This window comes from Pygocentrus nattereri, chromosome 9 (genome assembly GCF_015220715.1).
Source record: "Pygocentrus nattereri isolate fPygNat1 chromosome 9, fPygNat1.pri, whole genome shotgun sequence".
Classification (NCBI taxonomy): Eukaryota; Metazoa; Chordata; class Actinopteri; order Characiformes; family Serrasalmidae; genus Pygocentrus; species Pygocentrus nattereri.
Window position 1 is genome coordinate 45690729 of NC_051219.1, and position 19355 is coordinate 45710083.

Genomic DNA, 19355 nt, shown 5'->3' on the forward strand with positions numbered 1-19355 from the left:
ATGTTGAGCTGACCAGGAGTTATTTTCTATTTACCGCATTACAAAGCCGAACAAACCCAGAGCGCTCATTCTGAGAATGACCCCACAGTGGAGCACAGCCGTCTTCTGCCAAACCTGTGGAGCGATGGAGAAATATAGCACATTCTGCTTCAGCATCCAAGAACACCCACAACTTTTCTTGAGGCTCTCAGGCAGATCTTAGGACTCTCATGCAAATCACACACGGTTTAAGACTTCCACTAGCAACACCGCCCAGGCGAGGTCAACAGAACCTCCTCGGTGAAAAATGTGATTTCAAAACGCAAAATATCTCGAATTATCTCAGAAAAATTACTGAGATTTATTAGAATAAGGAAAATAGGCCTGCAGTTTAAACTAATTTGACTGGAAGCTGCAGAAGCAGTGGCCTCGCTTACTGAGCCGCCCATTCAGGGTGAAAGGAAAGATCATGTCGCCATCTAGTGGTGGTGGGGAGAGCTTACAGTATGTGCTCCATTGAAAACGAAAACCTAGTCTTGGGGGTAAATACTACCAGTAATTTGACCGTAGAGATATACTTTGTTGTGTTTTGGGAAACATTTAGTACTTTTTTATAAAAAGTCTAAACAAGCACTTCTAAGAACCTTTTCTCTGTAAACAATGTGATGTAGTAATAAACACTTTAACACCCTAAAAGTGCACAAGAGCGTAGTAGTAGTACGGTAAAAGTACTTACAGAGCATTAATACTGACAGTGCATCGTGTCATTTAAACTTATTATCTACGATTAACAATCAGAAAAAAATATTATATTATATTATATTATATTATATTATATTATATTATATTATATTATATTAAAGTAGTAAATTATATATTATTTTATAAGAGTTCGATTTGTAGTGCCATTGAAATAAATAAATACATAAATCCTGCCACATTTGCAACATGATGCAATTAAAAAAAAACAAGAGTAGATTCACACATTTCCCACTAAATTTGTTCACTGTTTATATTATATTATATTATATTATATTATATTATATTTAAAATGATTCTCCTTACGATTTCGCCAGTCATGATGAGGATGATGATGATTGGCTGCAGGGTGCGGTGGGGGCGGGGCTAACTCGCTTGCGCCCGTTTCGTTTGTGGTTGCTGTGGCAACGAGCTCAGCACAACTGTGCCTCATAGTGACTTGTGCGTGCAGCAGCCAGGCTAGGCCAGGGCACCTGCTGAAATGTCCAAAAACAAGGTAAGGACCTGTAAGCAGGTCAGCGGGTCACTGCTTATTTACCTGTAACCCTGATTAATATCGTGATATCTTGCTGGCCTTAGTGATTTAAGGTCTTTGGGCTTAATTCACCAGCCGCTCTTAACAAGAAATTCTCGGTGTTTTCTTATTTGGGATCTTTTCTTAGGTTAGGTGGCTTTACCAGTTGGCTAGAATGCTGTTTTTTACCTATAGCTTCACATTCCCTCCAGACAGGTGGGCACAAGGGTCCTTATAGCCAGAAGAGAAAAGAGGGGTAAGTCAGTGAGTCATGCCTTCTGCCTCTATACACACCGGTCAGGCGTAACATTCTGACCACCTCCTCGTTTCTACACTCACTGTCCACTTTATCAGCTCCACTGACCGTATAGCTGCACTCTGTAGTTCTACAGTTACAGACTGTAGTCCATCTGTTTCTCTGATACTCTGTTACCCTGTTCTTCAGTGGTCAGGACCCCCATGGACCCTCACAGAGCAGGTACTATTTGGGTGGTGGTGTGTTAGTGTGTGTTGTGCTGGTATGAGTGGATCAGACACAGCAGTGCTGCTGGAGTTTTTAAACACTGTGTCCACTCACTGTCCACTCTATTAGACATTCCTACCTTGTTGGTCCACCTTGTAGATGTAAAGTCAGAGACGACAGCTCATCTGCTGCTGCACAGTTTGTGCTGGTCATCCTCTAGTCCTTCATCAGTGGTCACAGGACGCTGCCCACAGGACACTGCCCACAGGACGCTGTCGGCTGGATATTTTTGCTTGGTGGACTATTCTCAGTCCAGCTGCGACACTGAGGTGTTTAAAAACTCCAGCAGCACTGCTGTGTCTGATCCACTCAGACCAGCACAACACACACTAACACACCACCACCACGTCAGTGTTACTGCAGTGCTGAGAATGACCCACCACCTAAACAGTACTTGCTCTGTGAGGGTCCATGGGGGTCCTGACCACTGAAGAACAGGGTAACAGAGTATCAGAGAAACAGATGGACTACAGTCTGTAACTGTAGAACTACAGAGTGCATATATATAAATACACTATATTGCCAAAAGTATTCGGTCGTCTGGCGTCACACTCATATGAACTTGAGTGACGTCCCATTCTTAATCCATAGGGTTTAATATGATGTCGGCCCACCCTTTGCAGCTATAACAGCTTCAGCTCTTCTGGGAAGGCTTTCCACAAGGGTTAGGAGTGTTTATGGGAATTTTTGACCGTTCTTCCAGAAGCACATTTGTGAGGTCAGACGCTGATGTTGGACGAGAAGGCCTGGCTCACAGTCTCCACTCTAATTCATCCCAAAGGTGTTCTATGGGGTTGAGGTCAGGACTCTGTGCAGGCCAGTCAAGTTCTTCCACACCAAACTGGCTCATCCACGTCTTTATGGACCTGCTTTGTACACTGGTGGTCAGTCATGTTGGAACAGGAAGGGGCCGTCCCCAAACTGTTCCCACAAAGTTGGGAGCATGAAATTGTCCAAAATCTCTTGGAGCTGAAGCTTTAAGAGCTCCTTTCACTGGAACTAAGGGGCCGAGCCCAACTCCTGAAAAACACCTCCACACCATGATCCCCCCTCCACCAAACTTTACACTCGGCACAATGCAGTCAGACAAGTACCGTCTCCTGGCAACCACCAAACCCAGACTCGTCCATCACCAGATCACCAGATGGAGAAGCGTGATTGGTCACTCCAGAGAACTCGTCTCCACTGCTCTAGAGTCCAGTGGCGGCGCTTTACACCACTGCATTCCACGCTTTGCATTGCGCTTGGTGATGTAAGGCTTGGATGCAGCTGCTCGGCCATGGAAACCCATTCCATGAAGCTCTCTACGCTGTTCTTGAGCTGATCTGAAGGCCACATGAAGTTTGGAGGTCTGTAGTGATTGACTCTGCAGAAAGTCGGTGACCTCTGCGCACTATGCCCCTCAGCATCCGCTGACCGCTCTGTCATTTTACGTGTCCGACCACTTCGTGGCTGAGCTGCTGTCGTTCCCAAACACTTCCACTTTGTTATAATCCCACTGACAGTGGACTGTGGAATATTTAGTAGTGAGGAAATTTCACGACTGGACTTGCTGCACAGGTGGCGTCCGATCACGGCACCACGCTGGAATTCACTGAGCTCCTGAGAGCGACCCATTCTTTCACTAATGTCTGTAGAAGCAGTCTGCAGGCCGAGGGGCTCGGCTTTATACACCTGTGGCCACGGAAGTGACTGGAACACCTGAATTCAATGATTTGGATGGGTGAGGAATACTTTTGGCAATATAGTGTATATATATATATATATATATATATATATATATATATTGTGTATGTGAGTGTTTGAATATTTATGTTCAAGCTGTTACCTCATTAAACCCGATTCTCATCACAGGGAAGGCAGGACTTGTGTCCGATTCAAATGTAGCTTGACAAACACAATCCTGGATGTTCTTCACCAGAGAGCAGGCTGGGTTGAGGTCAAAGAGTGAGTCTTTTAACATGTAAACACCCCTTTCATCTGATGTGTGATGTGTTGCATGCAAATCTCATTTGAACAATCCAATACATTTTTTGTCTCAAATGCTCAGGGACGGAGAGTGGGACTTCAACTGGTGTGATGTGGGCTGGCTCAGAGAGAACTATGACCACTCTTATATGGAGGAGCATGTTAGGATATGCCACTTCCGGAACCACTATGAGGTGAGCAAAGAACCGGAAAATAGTGATTGTTATCAGTGTTCACCGAAATTCAGAACAGTCTTGTCACGTTGAAATAAATAGCATTGACTGCTGAAAGGAGAATTCCACCAAATTTCCACAAATGTCTACATAATTCAGTGATTGAGATGGAATGGCACATGGTGGAGTAACTTACTGTCTTCTTTACAGTGGTGGTGATGGAAACCAGGGGTTTCAATATCTACAATACAAATGAATATACTTGAATAACTATATTTCTATCATTTTATTTCTATAACAGTCAACAAATCTATGTGTCTGTGCTTTTTATGGTAATGTTGATGATGGTAAAATAGGGGTAAACCTGAGGAAAAACATCTTGAGGCACAATTTGGGCTTACAATGCCCTGCACATACATCTCTGCCATAAATAAATTGGGGGAAAAGGTACGATTTTAAGGCAAAATGTTGTCTCAAAACTGAAATAAACCAACATCTCAGGCGTTAAGCAGTGTATTCTTAACTATTTCATGTACTAACTTGCAGTGAGGTAGCTTTTAGAGGCATTAAGCAGTTCAAATGAGGGTTTTTTCCTGTCTTAAAGAGGTTTCTTGAGAACAGAGCATTTCAGCTTAGTTTAGTTTAGTTTACGTGTTAAATACACAGAAAACCTGAAAAGTTCAGCTCCACTTACTGTATAGCTGCACTCTGTAGTTCTACAGTTACAGACTGTAGTCCATCTGTTTCTCTGATACTCTGTTACCCTGTTCTTCAGTGGTCAGGACCCCCATGGACCCTCACAGAGCAGGTACTGTTTGTGTGGTGGGTCATTCTCAGCACTGCAGTAACGCTGATGTGGTGGTGGTGTGTTGGGTTCATTTCTGGCTGATTCCAGGTTGTTCAGCTGTTCTTCTGTCACAGCTGCCGACTGAAAAGCTGCTCAGTGGTGACGACAGTTTGGGAATTTAGTGCCGTCTCGTCTTCAGAGTCGGACCAAATCGGCCGTCGGTCAGATGTGACCTTAACAGTGTCCGTTTTCTGTTTGTGCACAACGAAGGAGAAAATGTTCAAATGTCTTGAGCGTCTCCTGCAGCTGTCAGAGTCGTTGCTTAGCAACGACGTCTCAGCGGAGTGATAGTGTTTGTGAAAAAACTGTGATGTTATGGTGAAATAACAGCACAGTTAGACGCCTCTCATCCAATCAGCTTGTGTAGCTGGAACTAACTGTTGTGTAAAGTGCTTTTTACAGCAGGTGTTGTCACAGAGCAGCTTTACAGAAAAAGCCCCCCTGAGCATCACCAGTGGCGACAGTGACAAGAAAAAACTCCCTAAGAGCAGGAGGAAGAAACCTTGAGAAGAACGGGAACCCGTCCTCCTCTGGTCGACAAAGGAGAGCAAACAGCATTAGTATAAATTATTAAAATACAAAACGGGGAAAAACAGGTGGAGCAACGGTTAATAAGATAGTTTGAGCTTATGCAGCAGCAGCAGGAGGGTCCGTTCATGAGGGTGACGTTTGCACAGCTTTGGATACTGTGGCTTGAAGCTCCATGGTGGTCAAAACGGTCCAGAAGGCTGAAACAGTCCAGAAGGCTGGCGAGCAGTGGCACCCAATCAAGGCAGAAGAAGCAACAGCTTCAGATGTTCAGGATGGGCAGCTGATCAACTCGGCAAAGAAAGGAAAACACAGAGAGTCAGTTCTGTAAAGAGTGACTGACCGCAGATTACAGTGTTAACAGAGCAGCAGAGACTCCAGCAGGTCTAGTTATTACAGCCTAAAACCAGAAAGGTAACCGCGACGGAGAGTCTGTACTAAAATTATGCACAAAAACCATCGCAGTTCAATTCAACACTCGTACATTTTCCCATGCCCAGCCCTGACGTGCATGCCGCAACGAATCTGATGTAGGGTGAGAAATCAGAGTGTGTCTCAAAACTGAATTCTATGTATAAAACGGGTGATGTTATTTCTCCTTTGCAGTTGACACGTAAGAACCTGATGGTTAAGAACCTAAAGCGCTATAGAAAAACCCTTGAAAGAGAAGCTGGTCGCCTGGAGGCGGCCAAATGTGACTTCTTTCCGTGCACCTTTGAACTGCCCAGTGAGTACCATCTCTTTGTAGAAGAGTTCAAGAGAAGTCCTGGCAGTACCTGGATCATGAAGCCAGTAAGAGCCACGTTTAAACTTTAAAACCATTAATATTCACAGTATCGCTGCTGTCGGAACAAAACTTCATACCTCCAAAACGGTCACTTTACAGGAGAAGGAAAAAACACACTTTACTTTTAATGTAAGTCAATGGAACCAGACATATTTCCAAGTCATTTTGGCCCACTGTTTTTGGTCCAGTCATCATAAAATATACACACAATGTAAAGAGAAACAGGCACTTTCAAATTATAATAAAAACTGAAAAATGATAAAAATGGAGATAAGAGGTTTTGTTCTGAGAGCAGCGACATAATAGACTCATAAGGTATTTAACCCATGCAGTGTGTTCGTGATTGGATGGAACAGTGGCACAGTTATTGCTATGTTGGCGCTTTCTGTTAAAATATAATGCAGAAGTAAGAAATGCCCGTCTATTCAGGTGGCACGTTCGCAGGGAAAAGGCATCTTCCTGTTCCGGAAACTCAAGGACATCATGGAATGGAAAAAGGTAAAGCACTTCTTTTCTGAGGCTTTTAACTCTGTAAGTCATGCATGTCCATGGATTGTTATTAACCGTTCTTTTTGCTGTGCCCTTCAAATGTTATTGCATACGTGTGTATTTACTACAGGATTGTGCGCACAACAATCTCGCACTGTACTTTTGATCAAATTTAAATCACACTGAAATATCTTTTTTACTTAGAAACACAAATGTGGTATAAACTGAAAGATAATAATCCACACTTTGATAGTGTTTCTCTCCTTGTTTCACAATATACATTAGGAGTAAGAAATGATTAGAATCAAATTGCCATTCTTTTGTTATTACTGGCAACAGTGAGAGGTTTAAAGATAAAACTGCTATGAAACAAATATACAAATATACACTGATCAGGCGTAACGTTCTGACCACCTCCCTGTTTCTACCCTCACTGTCCATCTTATCAGCTCCACTGACCGTTCAGTTCCACTCTGTAGTTCAACAGTTACAGACTGTAGTCCATCTGTTTCTCTGATACTCTGTTACCCTGTTCTTCAGTGGTCAGGACCCCCATGGACCCTCACAGAGCAGGTACTATTTGGGTGGTGGGTCATTCTCAGCACTGCAGTAACACTGACGTGGTGGAGGTGTGTTAGTGTGTGTTGTGCTGGTCTGAGTGGATCAGACACAGCAGTGTCGCTGCTGGACTGAGAATAGTCCACCAAACAAAAATATCCAGCCAGCAGTGTCCTGTGGGCAGCGTCCTGTGGGCAGCATCCTGTGGGCAGCATCCTGTGGGCAGCGTCCTGTGGGCAGCATCCTGTGGGCAGCGTCCTGTGACCACTGATGAAGGTCTAGAGGATGACCAACAAAAACTGCGCAGCAGCAGATGAGCTGTCGTCTCTGATTTTACATCTACAAGGTGGACCGACCAGGTAAGAGTGTCTAATAGAGTGGACAGTGAGTGGACACAGTGTTTAAAAACTCCAGCAGCACTGCTGTGTCTGATCCACTCGAACCAGCACAACACACACTCACACCACCACCACATCAGTGTTACTGCAGTGCTGAGAATGATCCACCACCCAAACAGTACCTGCTCTGTGAGGGTCCATGGGGGTCCTGACCACTGAAGAACAGGGTAACAGAGTATCAGAGAAACAGATGGACTACAGTCTGTAACTGTAGAACTACAGAGTGGAACTCTGATTGGTGTATATAAGTTATACTGAATGAGGATTAAACAAGAAAGCTGTCACAAACTCCAAGACAGAAGCTCACGTTTGTATTATTTTTCCTAGAACGGTACCCGCTCTGAGGAACAAAGGGATGAGGCTCAAGTTGAAAGCTACGTAGCCCAGCATTATATTGAGGACCCCTATCTCATTAACGGTGCATCATCCTGTTCAGCTATTGAGCGGTTTTTTGGGTTTTTTTGTTTTTTACTTGCCGTGTCATAACTTTTTAATCCTTCCTCTTCATCTGCAGGCAGAAAATTTGACCTGAGAGTTTATGTTCTTGTAACATCAGTAAGTGAGCTTCCAAAATGCTACAGATTGAATGTGCTTTATTACATTATGTAGCAGTTGGTTCTACGTCTGCTCCGGGCAGCATTTAGAATGTGTGAAAATGACTGCAATATGTTTCTGCAGTACCTCCCTCTGAAAGCCTGGCTGTATAGAGATGGTTTTGCCAGATTCTCCAACACCAGATTCTCCCTCAGCAGTATTGATGACCAGTGTATCCTTATATATATATATATATATATATATATATATTTTTTTTTTTTTTTTTTTTTCTTCCATCTGCTCAAATTTAATCAGCATGAAATGCATCTGTGAGCTATCTTTAACTGTACTCCACACTCAGATGTCCATCTCACTAATGTGGCAGTGCAGAAAACTGCCCCAGACTATGACCCTGAGAAGGTATGTAATGTTGCCAGTGTGATTACACCGTGCACCGTCCTGGTGTGCAGTATGGGAAATGCAAATCGCCGTTGTTGGAAGAAAGCCTTGTATCTCCTAAAGTGTAACTTTACAGGAGAAGGAAAAAATACACTTTACTTTTAATGTAAGTCAATGGAACCAGACGTTTTTCCAAGTAATTTCGGGCCGTTTCTTTTGGACCATTCTTCATGAAATTTACACGCAATATAAAGAGCAACAGACATTTTCAAATTACATCATAAACCGAAAAAACAACAAAAATGGAGATGCAGGGCTTCCTTCGGGCAGCAGCGGAAAGCTATTGATATAGAGAAAATAATAAATTAAGATGAAGAAATAAGCCCTGGTGAACATATGATGATAAAGACAGGATTACAGAATCTGGATATCTGTTTCTTAATTGTGGTAAACAGTCTATCGTTGTGCATATGAAGCTATTTAGCCTTTTATGAGGCCATATGCCCGATTTTGGGTTTCATTTAAAGCTGTGAGCATTTATTTATTTATTTATTTATTTTTAGTAAAAGTACAAATCTCAGATCCAAGAGTGGGAAGGTGTGTGAAATGCTAATAAGAGGAGTGAAGCAGGCAGGCAAGTCTAGCACTCGGACTATCTGATTACACAACCAATCTGTTTTAACATGTTCAGAAAGTTGCTATATTGAAATAAGCATGGATGTGCCTGAAAAAGACGTGGTTTAGAAGGCAGCATATGTTGTCTGAAATGTGTATATATCTTTCAGCGTTAATGTTGCCTTTACAGATTTACCCACGTACCAACTTTACACTGGTAACAATCTGGAAGGTCTTTTCCCTCTTCAGCCTGAAGGACACATCGTCTACTATTTCCATAAAATCTGTCACACCAGGTTACATGTTTCCACTGTGTATCAGTCCATTTCAGATGAGCTTGAGCCCCAGCAGGCTGTGCCTGGTAAACCTCCACAGGAAGGCCTCTAGGGGGCATCCTGATCAGATGCCTGAGCAAACTCAACTGTTCTTTTCAATTAGGAGGAGTAGCGGCTCTACTCTGAGCTCATCCCGGCTGACCGAGCCCCTCACCCTATCAAGTAGAGTGTAGCCCACCACCCAGCGAAGAAAGCTCATTTCCACTGTTTGTATTTGTGATCTCATTCTTTTGGTCAGCTCATGGTTATAAGTCAAGTTGGTCAATTTCTTTATGCATTTTTTGGCAACGTGACCAGCTTCGCTCATAAACGACTAGGCCTTGTCTAGTGCGGATTCATACCCAAGCATGATTTCATTACGTTTCAGGTGTTTTTAGAACATTTTACAGTGTTCCTGGTCTTAAACTGCCCCTCTCCAAACTTTATGGAATGTGTTGCAAGCATCAGTTTCAGAATGAGCACATAGTTAGAAAACACAGTGAAACTGATAAGGTAAAACATTACATATGTTTCCTTTGTGCTTTTTTGTGCTTATTTAAATAGCCACTTATTATTTATTATATTTTTTTGTTTTTGAAATACATGTCAAATACATTGCAATCCATGCCGAAATACTTTCCAAACCCTAAAAAGTATTTCAGAATATATTTCCATTAATCAAAAATATTAGATTTTCTGTTCAATTATTTTGTGTGAGCACTGTCTCACCACATATGTGCATACATACTTGGTTAATGCAAAATACAGTGCAAAACACATGTCAGTGTCTGTAACCGTTGTTGAAACTACAATATATGGTCAAATGTTTTGGGACATCTACACATTACACTTACAGTAGCTTATATGACATCTCATAATAAATCTATAGGTATTAATATGAAGCTGGTCCCCCTTTGTGGCTTTAACCAGCCTCCACTCTTCTGGGAAGCTTTCAACAAGATTTTGGAGTGTGTCTGTGGGAATTTCTGCCCGTTCATCCAGAAGAGCATTTGTGAGGTCAGACTCTGATGTTGGACGAGAGGGTCTGGCTTGTAGTCTCCTTTCTAGTTCATCCCAAAGGAATTGAATGGGGTTAAGGTCAGGACTCTGTGAGGGCCAGTCAATCTCTTCCCCACCAAACTCACCTATTCATGCCTTTCTGGACCTTGTCTTGTGCACTGGGGCTGTCATGCTGGAACAGTTCCCACATGGTTGGAAGCATAGAATTGTCTAAAATGTCTTGCTCTGCTGAAGCATTAAGATTTCCTTCCATGGAATTGAGGGTTCTAGACCAACCCTTGAAAAACAACCCCATATCATTATCCCTCCTCCACCAAACTTTACAGCTGGTTCAGTGCAGTCAGGCAGGTAATGGCCATGGAAACCCATTTTGTGAAGCTTCTGATGTGCAGTTCTTTTGCGGATGTTGCTATCAGAGGCTGTTCGGGACTTGTTAGTGAGTGAGTGATTCAACAGAGAATAGTCACTGTGCGCTTCAGCACTTGCCCGCCCCACTCTGAGGTTGCATGCTCTACTGCTTCATGACTAAGCCGTTGTTGCTCCTAGATGCTTCCATTTTACAATAATAGCACTTACAGTTGACTGGGGCAGATCTAGCAGGACAGAAATTCCACAAACTGACTCGTGGCAGAGGTGGCATCCTGTGACAGTGCCACGTTTAAAGTCACTGACCTCATCAGCACGACCCATTCTACTACCCATTCTGTTAGCAATGGGTGTGGCTGAAACACCAGAGCTATATTGTGTACATATAATATATTGTGTAAAATGTGATAACAAATAAATGAATTTTGAAAATATTTTAACAAATACAATTTTTGGCCATTTTATATATTTTTATATATTTAATAAATACATTGCAATACATTATAAACACAAGCAATATTTTTTCCCATAAGGGAAAGTATTTAAATTAATTTTAGGTAAAATGTTTTTTTTCTGTGGATCTATATGTTTGCTAGTTTAGTTGCACATGGTTATGAAATGCACACTTTTGGGGATTTTTGGTACTGTAAGTGTGTATGGTGCACCTTTCGAAAGAGGGTGTTAATTAAATGACTGCTACTATGTGGAGAAATGAAGCGAAAGCATTTGAATAAAGTTCTTTCTGTTTGTCCACAGGGCTGCAAATGGCAGATGCATAAGTTACGACTCTACTTGACCGCAAAACATGGCAGCGAGACGGTGGAAGCTCTTTTTAAAGACATTGACAACATATTCATCCGCAGCTTGCAGAGCGTTCAGAAGGTCATCATTAATGATAAGCACTGTTTTGAACTGTATGGATTTGACATACTACTGGACCAGGATCTCAAGCCGTGAGTGGTCAGCCTTCCGTAACTTTCTTAGGGCAATAGATGTGCATCCGCATATTAGTCCTCACCTCTGTCGCTTGCATGCTGAGTAACTGTTTTAACTGTTATTTTATTTTAAAAAAGAAAAGTTCAACATACCAGCAGCTCTGTTTTAATGATACTTTTGGACCTTTGTTATCACTACGTGGCCAAAGTGTGTAATTAGTGGGTTCAGTTATTTCAGCCAAACCCGCTGCTGTCAGGTCAATCAAATCCAGCATAAGTTCTCAGCTCAGCCACAAAGTGGTAGGCCACACAAGCTCATAGAATGGGACCACAGAGTGCTGAAGCACATATGATGTAACACTCACTGCCAAGTTCCAGACTGCCTCTGGAAGCCAGAGGTGGACAAAGACACAATCCATGTACGGGAGCTAAAGTAGAGACACCCAAGGTAAAAGTACAAGTTCCTCCCTTTAGACCTCCACTGGAGTAAAAGTACTAAAGTATTACCCTTCAAATGTACTTAAGTATAAAGTAAAAGTACTAAAAGAGTAATTCTGGCTCTGATGTCCTGTTATCATTTTTATAACCAGACTGGCTTCATGAACTCATTTCAGGTGAAAGTCCTCCAGCGTCTCTCTTGGTAAACCAGTCTTTTAATAGAACGTCATTAATTAGTGACGCTGACGTCTATTAAAATGATCAGAAGCACAAAACACTGAAGGTAAACAGTTTCCATCAGGGAGAACCGAGTGGCTCTGAAATCACTTTTTACACACAAGCAAAGTTTCAGTTTCAGATTTATTTACAACTTAGTTCCAAGTTTAAGTTGAATAAAAACTGGCTTTAAACTCAGGATCACAGATGAGCTCCTTTACTATGTTGATCTGTAGGCGTCTGTTCATAAACATAAACCAGCCCAAACTCATTTACTATAAAATGAAATGGTGTTTGTAGAAATTCAGAAAAAAGCCGCGTCAGTCTCGACTGCATATGTGGACATATTTCTATATTGAGCTCTATTTACACAAAGTTAGGTTAGTTCATCATTTATGTTGAACAGACTCTCCCAAAGTTTTACGCTGCTGCGCTGACGTTGAACCGCGTGCTGCACTGGGTCGGTATGACCAACAGGTCAAAACCAGCTCTAAACAAAGTGACCTCTGGGCCCTGATTGGTGCTCTGGCTTTGCGCTTCTTTCGTTTTGACATGTGACGTTTTTATACACACAGAAACCAAAAGGAACCACAGATTTCTCAAAATGTAGGAGGAAAAAGTCGGATATTAGACTCTGAAATGTAGTGGAGTGAAAGGAAAAAGTCCAGAACGGAGAAACTTCAGTACAGATACACCAAAAATACTAAAGTACAGAAACTAATTACATTTACTCAGATACTCAGTTACTGACCACCAGTGCTGTAAGCAATGTCAGCACAAGAACTGTTTGTTGGAAGCTTCACTCTGTTCGTTCCAAGTTATAGTGGAAAGCCTTCCTGGAAGAGTGGAGGTTATTATAACAGAAAGGGGGCACGGACTTCATATTAAAACCCATCAGTTTTGGAACGAAATGTTGAAGATTTGAGATGTTCATGTTTAGGTGTCCTTATTCTTTTGGCCACGTGGAGAATTTTGGGCCTGAGTGAGCTTTAATTTAGTCTCGGACGTTGTTAAGAAGGTAAAGAAACAGTGTGCAGCTCTTGGTTCTTGCAGTGTAAGTAGTAAAAGGTACAGAGGTTTTAACACTCAGTGTAATAAATGAACTTGAATTTTGCTGTCACTGACTGACTTTTATCCCCGTAGCTGGTGCTTAGCACTAAAGCGGCTTTTCAGAAACGTTTCAAGTCTTTTGTCAGACTAAAATGCCCCTATCAAGGAAAACTTCTTTGAAATAAACTATTTTGAGCTGTATGTAAGCATTCAAGTTTCAAAACATGCCCAGCCAACGTGGCCCATATATGCCTACGGAAACAGAGCTTTAAAAACAGCTCAATTTGAATCTGCTAGTCTTTTTCTGTTTTTCTCAAGATCTTCAGAAAACGAAACATATCAGGTACTGTTTGGGTGGTGGGTCATTCTCAGCACTGCAGTAACACTGCAGTGTCTGATCCACTCAGACCAGCGCAACACACACTAACACACCACCACCACGTCAGTGTTACTGCAGTGCTGAGAATGACCCACCACCCAAACAGTACCTGCTCTGTGAGGGTCCATGGGGGTCCTGACCACTGAAGAACAGGGTAACAGAGTATCAGAGAAACAGATGGACTACAGTCTGTAACTGTAGAACTACAGAGTGCAGCTATACGGTCAGTGGAGCTGATAAAGTGGACGGTGGACGTAGAAACAAGGAGGTGCTCAGAATGTTACGCCTGATCGGTGTATATTGAAGATGCAGTTAATTAAGAGGAGCATTAATATGATAATCCTTGATAAACTGTTCCGAATTCTCTGTGGAAGGTCTCTGTGTTTCTAACGACTGCACGTACTATCCATCCAACCTGTAATTCGTTCAGACAAGAGTTCCAGCCGTAGCTCTTAAGATGATAGCTGTATTATTTTCCGCCTGTCTCTCTGCAGGTGGCTGATAGAGGTGAACGCTTCTCCCTCCCTCACTGCCAGTAGCCAAGAGGATTATGAATTGAAGTGCAGGCTGCTAGAAGACACACTGCACGTGGTTGACATGGAAGGCCGGTATGATGTTATAAAATATTCAAAAGTATAATCGGTGGTGTTGCATGTTTCACTTGTTTCATAATCCACGCATGATGCCAGTCATATATCTTTATAACAGAGCAGAACATATTGAACTCCACCGTGAGAAAACCATGCGTTAGTTTTAGTTTCATATCCTACTTGTACCTTTTAAAGCTTTCAAAAAACGACTAGTGGGTATAGCACACACAGTGTCGTCTTACAGCCATGTTACTGCTCTCAGCCTCACAGGCAGAGAAAAGAGGGTTGGTGGTTATGACCTCATGTGGAATGAAGGACCCGTCTACAGGGAGGACGTCAGCTTGGAGACTTTGGGAAGCACCTACCAAATACCCAACACACACCTCGGTCAGTTTTTAATATGGACATTTACCCATTTGTTATTAGTAGATGTGAAATACAGGATTAATAAAAAGATTCGTCTGATTTCAAAATGATTTCACTTCCAGATCAGTGCAGTGAGCTGTAAACGGTTTAAATGAGCATAAAGTTTATTATGTAGTTCTACAAGGTCTCAGTCTGAACCTCCTCCAGCTGGACGGACAACATCAACACCACAGTCAAACTCATCCCAGACTGGACTGAGCGTGTCGGGCGTCGCCGCTCTCACGGCTCTTTCAGTGGGATTTCGGAGATCATCCAGTGCTGTGGAACCAGCGCCGAACGCTCTGAGCTGCTGGAGCTTCACTGCTGATGAAAATCCCGCTGCTCAGTTCTGACGGATTCACTCTTATTGACGTGGAGAACGCAGAACGTTCTGCTCAGGGGTCTCAGCTCCTCTCAGACTGAAGGAGCCGGTCAGAAACTCTATGACCCCCTCTTACAGTTGGAGTGTGATTGGTTCCTCAGCGCTTCACGGTTGTGAAAATATGACGCTTTGAAAATCGGATGAATCTTTTTTGAATCACCCTGTATTTTAGTAATCTTTTATATTTTGTGATCTGAAAATCTGAAATTAACCACTAACAAATACATGTTCTGCCTTAAAACAGGCTGTGTGAATGACAGGAAGAAACAGCTTCGACAGCTCTTGAGGCCTTTTCCAGGACCAAAGAGAGCATGAAAATCTCCTCCCATACTCAGAGTTCTAGGACCAACAACACGTTCATACTAATACAGGTTTGATTTGTGTAGATATACGCCGTACTGTGTAACGTTAAAAAGTCTCTTTATGTCAGATATTGTGACTGTGGATATCCTGCAAACCAGATCTTTCATGTGTGTAAAAGAATGACTCTGCAGAAACGGAATAAACAAGCCAAATTCTGATGATGTCATGAAAAACTTTATGCTGTTTCTCAAAAAATAGCTGCAGTCATCTCTACTGAAAGTCACGTCCCAGCAAAACAACAGCACAACCTGGTAAGGTTCTTAAACATTCCCTCCCTCATGAAGTGTCTTTGATGGATTTACAGACATCAAAAATGAGGTGATACTAAATAGAAGTCGCTGCTGTCGGAAGAAAAAACCTTGTATCTCCATTTTTGTCGTTTTTCAGTTTTTGACGTATTTTGAAAAAGCCTGTTGTCATTTACGTTGTTTGTAAATTTCACGATGAATGGATCAAAAGAAACGTCCCAAAACGACTTGGGGAAGAAAAAAGTTCCATTGACTTGCATTAAAATTTAAGTTAGTTTTTTCCTTCTCCTGTAAAGTTACCAATTTGGAGATACAAGGTGCAGAAATACAGTAGCAAGTCCTACCTCAACCAGGCACCAGCCAACATTATTCAAGTACAGATATGTAAAAAACTACACAATTACTCCGTCACTACCACTACTGTCCTGGTATAATGAACACATGCAGTCTTGAAAGACACAATGAACAGTCGAAAGCACCTTCTCAGGAATGGAACCTGAAGAAGAAGCCTTACAATTAAATGAAGATACTGAGAAAAGGCCATGGTCTCAAACTAAATCCATTATTTGAGGGCGCGAATGTCCCACACTAAAAAAAATAAAATGAAAAATACTAAACAAATGCATTCATCAATTTCTACAGCAATGTCACTAAATCTTATGAAAAGTTGTGGCTCATTTTTTTATGGTATTTGAAATATGCAAGTTCCACACATATTGCAAGCAATACATATTTAAACGAACAAAAAAGGGCAATAAATAAGAAATAAATAGTTTGCAAAAATAGATTAGCCTAAATTAAATAGAGAAAAGCCCTTATACATAACACCTTACAAAAATACATGTAGCCGTTACAAAACATTCATTATTCATCTCAAAAATATACATTCTTTGACCAATATTATTACCAATCGGAACAGCTGGCATCAAGATAGCAAAAGCTCAGACACTTCAAAACACACACTGTTCACATCTCCAGCAAACCCTAAACGTACAAACTTAAAACGTGAATCAGAAATGAGTTTTTATAACTTTATAACTGCCTCTTGCACCAATAACTGATTCAACTTGAATACATACATCTGATGTCTGAATAGCTGTCCTAACTGAGTTGTAAGCTAATCTATCGTGAAATGAAACTTTGTTCTACTACTTAAACGAAAACCGTCATCCAGGAATTGGAGGAACTACAGCTTGATCTTTTGTAAATAAATACTAAGTACATACTGTGCGCTTAGTGCTGCGATATGAGACTTATGATCTTGTTACTTGGCAAACTGGATATTTTTCACTTTCCCATTTGCCCTGGCAGCTGAGGTCCCCTTAAAGCCATTACTTTCACTGGCCGCTCTTTTAGCCCCAGCCCTTGCACCACTACTCCCGTTCTCTGTCCTCTGCCCTTCTTTCTCTCCTCTCTTTCCTGGACCACCACTCTCTCGCTTACCAGCAACAACCTGCTTGTCAGGACCCATACTTTTCCCTCCCATAGTTGAATCTTTCTGCCTATCTGCCTCAACTGCTCTGTTGGCGCGCCCTTTCCTGGCTGTCGGCTGGCCTTTGCTGTTAGTGCAGAGTTCCTGAGAAGCTCTGCGCATGTTCCCGGAGGCCTGCATGTGTTTCTGGTGGCTTTTCCCCGCCTGTGGACTGACGGGATGCTGAGCTTTTTGGTATGTGCCTCGGTTCTCTGAAGCCGAGGCCCGGCTCTCGCTGCTGCTTCGCTTCTGGGTGATGGTGGGAGGGGCTTTGCGCTCCAGCAGGGGGCTGAGGCGGGAGTGGCGCTGGTAGGCGTATGAAGAGCAGCTGCCGTTGCAGAGCGGGTAGCGGACATGGCAGTGAGGGCAGACAGGCCGAGAGAGCTGACCAGAAGATGGGCTGCCAAGAGAGGAGAGGAGGGTGAAGGGGAAGCCACGCTGGGTCTGGCGTAGGCTCTTAGGGGAACTGAGCCGTGTGGGTGGCGCAGTGTGGGGCCGGGGACGACTCGTGATCGGTGGACCAATAGGGGCACGACCCCTAGGACGGATGATGGGAGCTATGGGCCGGCCACTTTCAGCCTGGATGGTTTGGATCTGGTGCCACTCCAGCTGCAGAAGACGTTCTAAGTACTTCTCAAGCTGCCCCACCGGTTTGGGTCTCGGGGCACGTTTACCCTCCGTATTCAGGAAGATGGCCAGTTGCCTCAGGCTCCAGGTGTTGAACGGTGGAGGCAGAAAGTCTGGGTAGCTATAGCTGCCGCTCTCTGATTGTGCTGTCCTGGGGCCTGGTATATGAGGGTGCAGGTCCATGGAATTGATGACTTCTGCACGGAGGTTGAGTTGCGGAGGAGTGCAGGGAGAAGGCAGAACAGGGAGCCGCTCAGAGTCGGACAGGTCGCTGGCGCTATCTGTGTCATCCTCTTTGTGCTCCAGGAGGCGCAGGGACTCCAGGTCAGGGATGTGTTTCTGCAGGGGGATCTGATGCAGTGCTGGCTGAGGAGCCAGTGGCAATGATAAAGCGCGGCGGCTCTTTTCCCGGGCAGCAAGGCTCTGCTCCCCATCACCGCAGCACTGGGACTGAGGCTGTACCTTCTGCCTCTCCTCCTCACACTCCGCACGAAAGGGTTTGGATCTGGGGTGCCTTGGGTCAGCTTCACCTTGGGTGCTGCGAAAACATACATCACATGTGAGTGGGTTTGGGAGGAATATGAAAAAGGCAGTAGATAAGAGCAGAAATCGAAAGAAATCTCACTTAGAAATCTTGCACGTGCCAGCTGTAGGACTCTTGACGTGCTTTGGTCTGTTTCCATTTTGGCCCTTATTATAAAGAGATAATTAGGTTTTTTATTATATACGTTAGGCTAAACACACAGCTGTGCGTACAGGACGCTATACTCACAATTTCAGCTCGGGACAAGGGCTCCTTGTTCTGGACTGGAAGGATGTTCTTATTCAGTGAGCTTGTTTTCTTCTGAGCCTTCTGGTTCTGATTGACCTTGCCTCCTCTTTTATTGCTGCTGAAAGTGAAGACACCTTCTATGAGACGTGCAGGCTTTCATAAAGTTCCCTTTCATCCTCTCACCAGCTCATAATGCCACATACCTGGTAACGATCCCAGTGTTTTCCACGTTCTTCACTCTAACCTTCTCCTTCACCGGCACCCTCTTCAAGATCGTCGATGCCGTCCGTTCCTGCAGGATGGGTCCCATTGCGACGGAGCTAATTCTGCCGCAGATGCTATTGTTTGTGCCGGCAAACGTCAGGTTTAAAGCCGTGAATTCGCCCTGCCACACTAAATCGCTCCATTGCGGAAAGTCACGACGTTTGGACTCGTTTCGCACACGAATTACAGCGGCGTTACTTCTTCTACACGCATGAACACCTCGTTTTAAACATTACTCAGCAGATCGACGTCAGGCATCACGTCTAAGCAGCTAAAATCCGTGACTGATAACGCGCTGTGGTGTGAAACACAGGCAAACCCGTTGTTTTGCATCACTAAGGTCTTTCTTGGTCTTGTTTACCTGCTGCCTGTACGTTCGCCACTATCGTGATCGCGCGGCATGATGGGAATTGTAGTCCGCCGCGAAGCGGATTCCAGTAGATG

The 19355-nt window shown here is 43.3% G+C and overlaps 2 protein-coding genes across 3 annotated transcripts; one reads left to right on the forward strand and one right to left on the reverse strand.

Annotated features, from left to right (window-relative positions):
• Positions 1-1170: 1170 nt before the first annotated feature.
• On the forward strand, positions 1171-15874 carry ttll9 (tubulin tyrosine ligase-like family, member 9). Its single transcript, XM_017715901.2, has 14 exons — positions 1171-1234; positions 1465-1508; positions 3630-3722; positions 3826-3937; positions 5898-6083; positions 6508-6576; positions 7851-7941; positions 8038-8078; positions 8202-8289; positions 8419-8477; positions 11528-11724; positions 14284-14397; positions 14642-14766; positions 15411-15874. The coding sequence occupies exons 1-14, from the start codon at positions 1220-1222 to the stop codon at positions 15479-15481; spliced, it is 1305 nt and encodes a 434-aa protein (XP_017571390.2). The 5' UTR covers positions 1171-1219; the 3' UTR covers positions 15482-15874.
• fam217b (family with sequence similarity 217 member B) lies at positions 15688-19320 on the reverse strand. Of its 2 annotated transcripts, none has more exons than XM_017715897.2 (4): positions 18851-19320; positions 18648-18762; positions 18501-18565; positions 15688-18413 (listed from the first exon to the last, which is right to left on the reverse strand). In XM_017715897.2, exons 1-4 carry the CDS (start codon positions 18955-18957, stop codon positions 17042-17044), a joined length of 1659 nt encoding a protein of 552 aa, XP_017571386.1. In that variant the 5' UTR covers positions 18958-19320; the 3' UTR covers positions 15688-17041. The 2 variants fall into 2 exon arrangements, with proteins under 2 accessions (XP_017571386.1, XP_017571385.1); XM_017715896.2 differs by having other exon boundaries at positions 18648-18765; positions 18851-19317.
• Positions 19321-19355: the final 35 nt, after the last annotated feature.

Excerpts from the sequence above, each read along its gene's own strand:
- ttll9 (XM_017715901.2), top strand. Across the intron at positions 1,509-3,629 it reads AGCCAGAAGAGAAAAGAGGG|GGAAGGCAGGACTTGTGTCC; the intron begins GTAAGTCAGTGA and ends TTCTCATCACAG. Across the intron at positions 3,723-3,825 it reads GGCTGGGTTGAGGTCAAAGA|GGACGGAGAGTGGGACTTCA; the intron begins GTGAGTCTTTTA and ends TCAAATGCTCAG.
- fam217b (XM_017715896.2), bottom strand. The coding sequence starts at position 18,957 with ATGGGACCCATCCTGCAGGAACGGACGGCATCGACGATCTTGAAGAGG. Across the intron at positions 18,566-18,647 it reads CCTTGTCCCGAGCTGAAATT|GGCCAAAATGGAAACAGACC; the intron begins GTGAGTATAGCG and ends CTTTATAATAAG. Across the intron at positions 18,414-18,500 it reads GGCACGTGCAAGATTTCTAA|CACCCAAGGTGAAGCTGACC; the intron begins GTGAGATTTCTT and ends ATGTTTTCGCAG.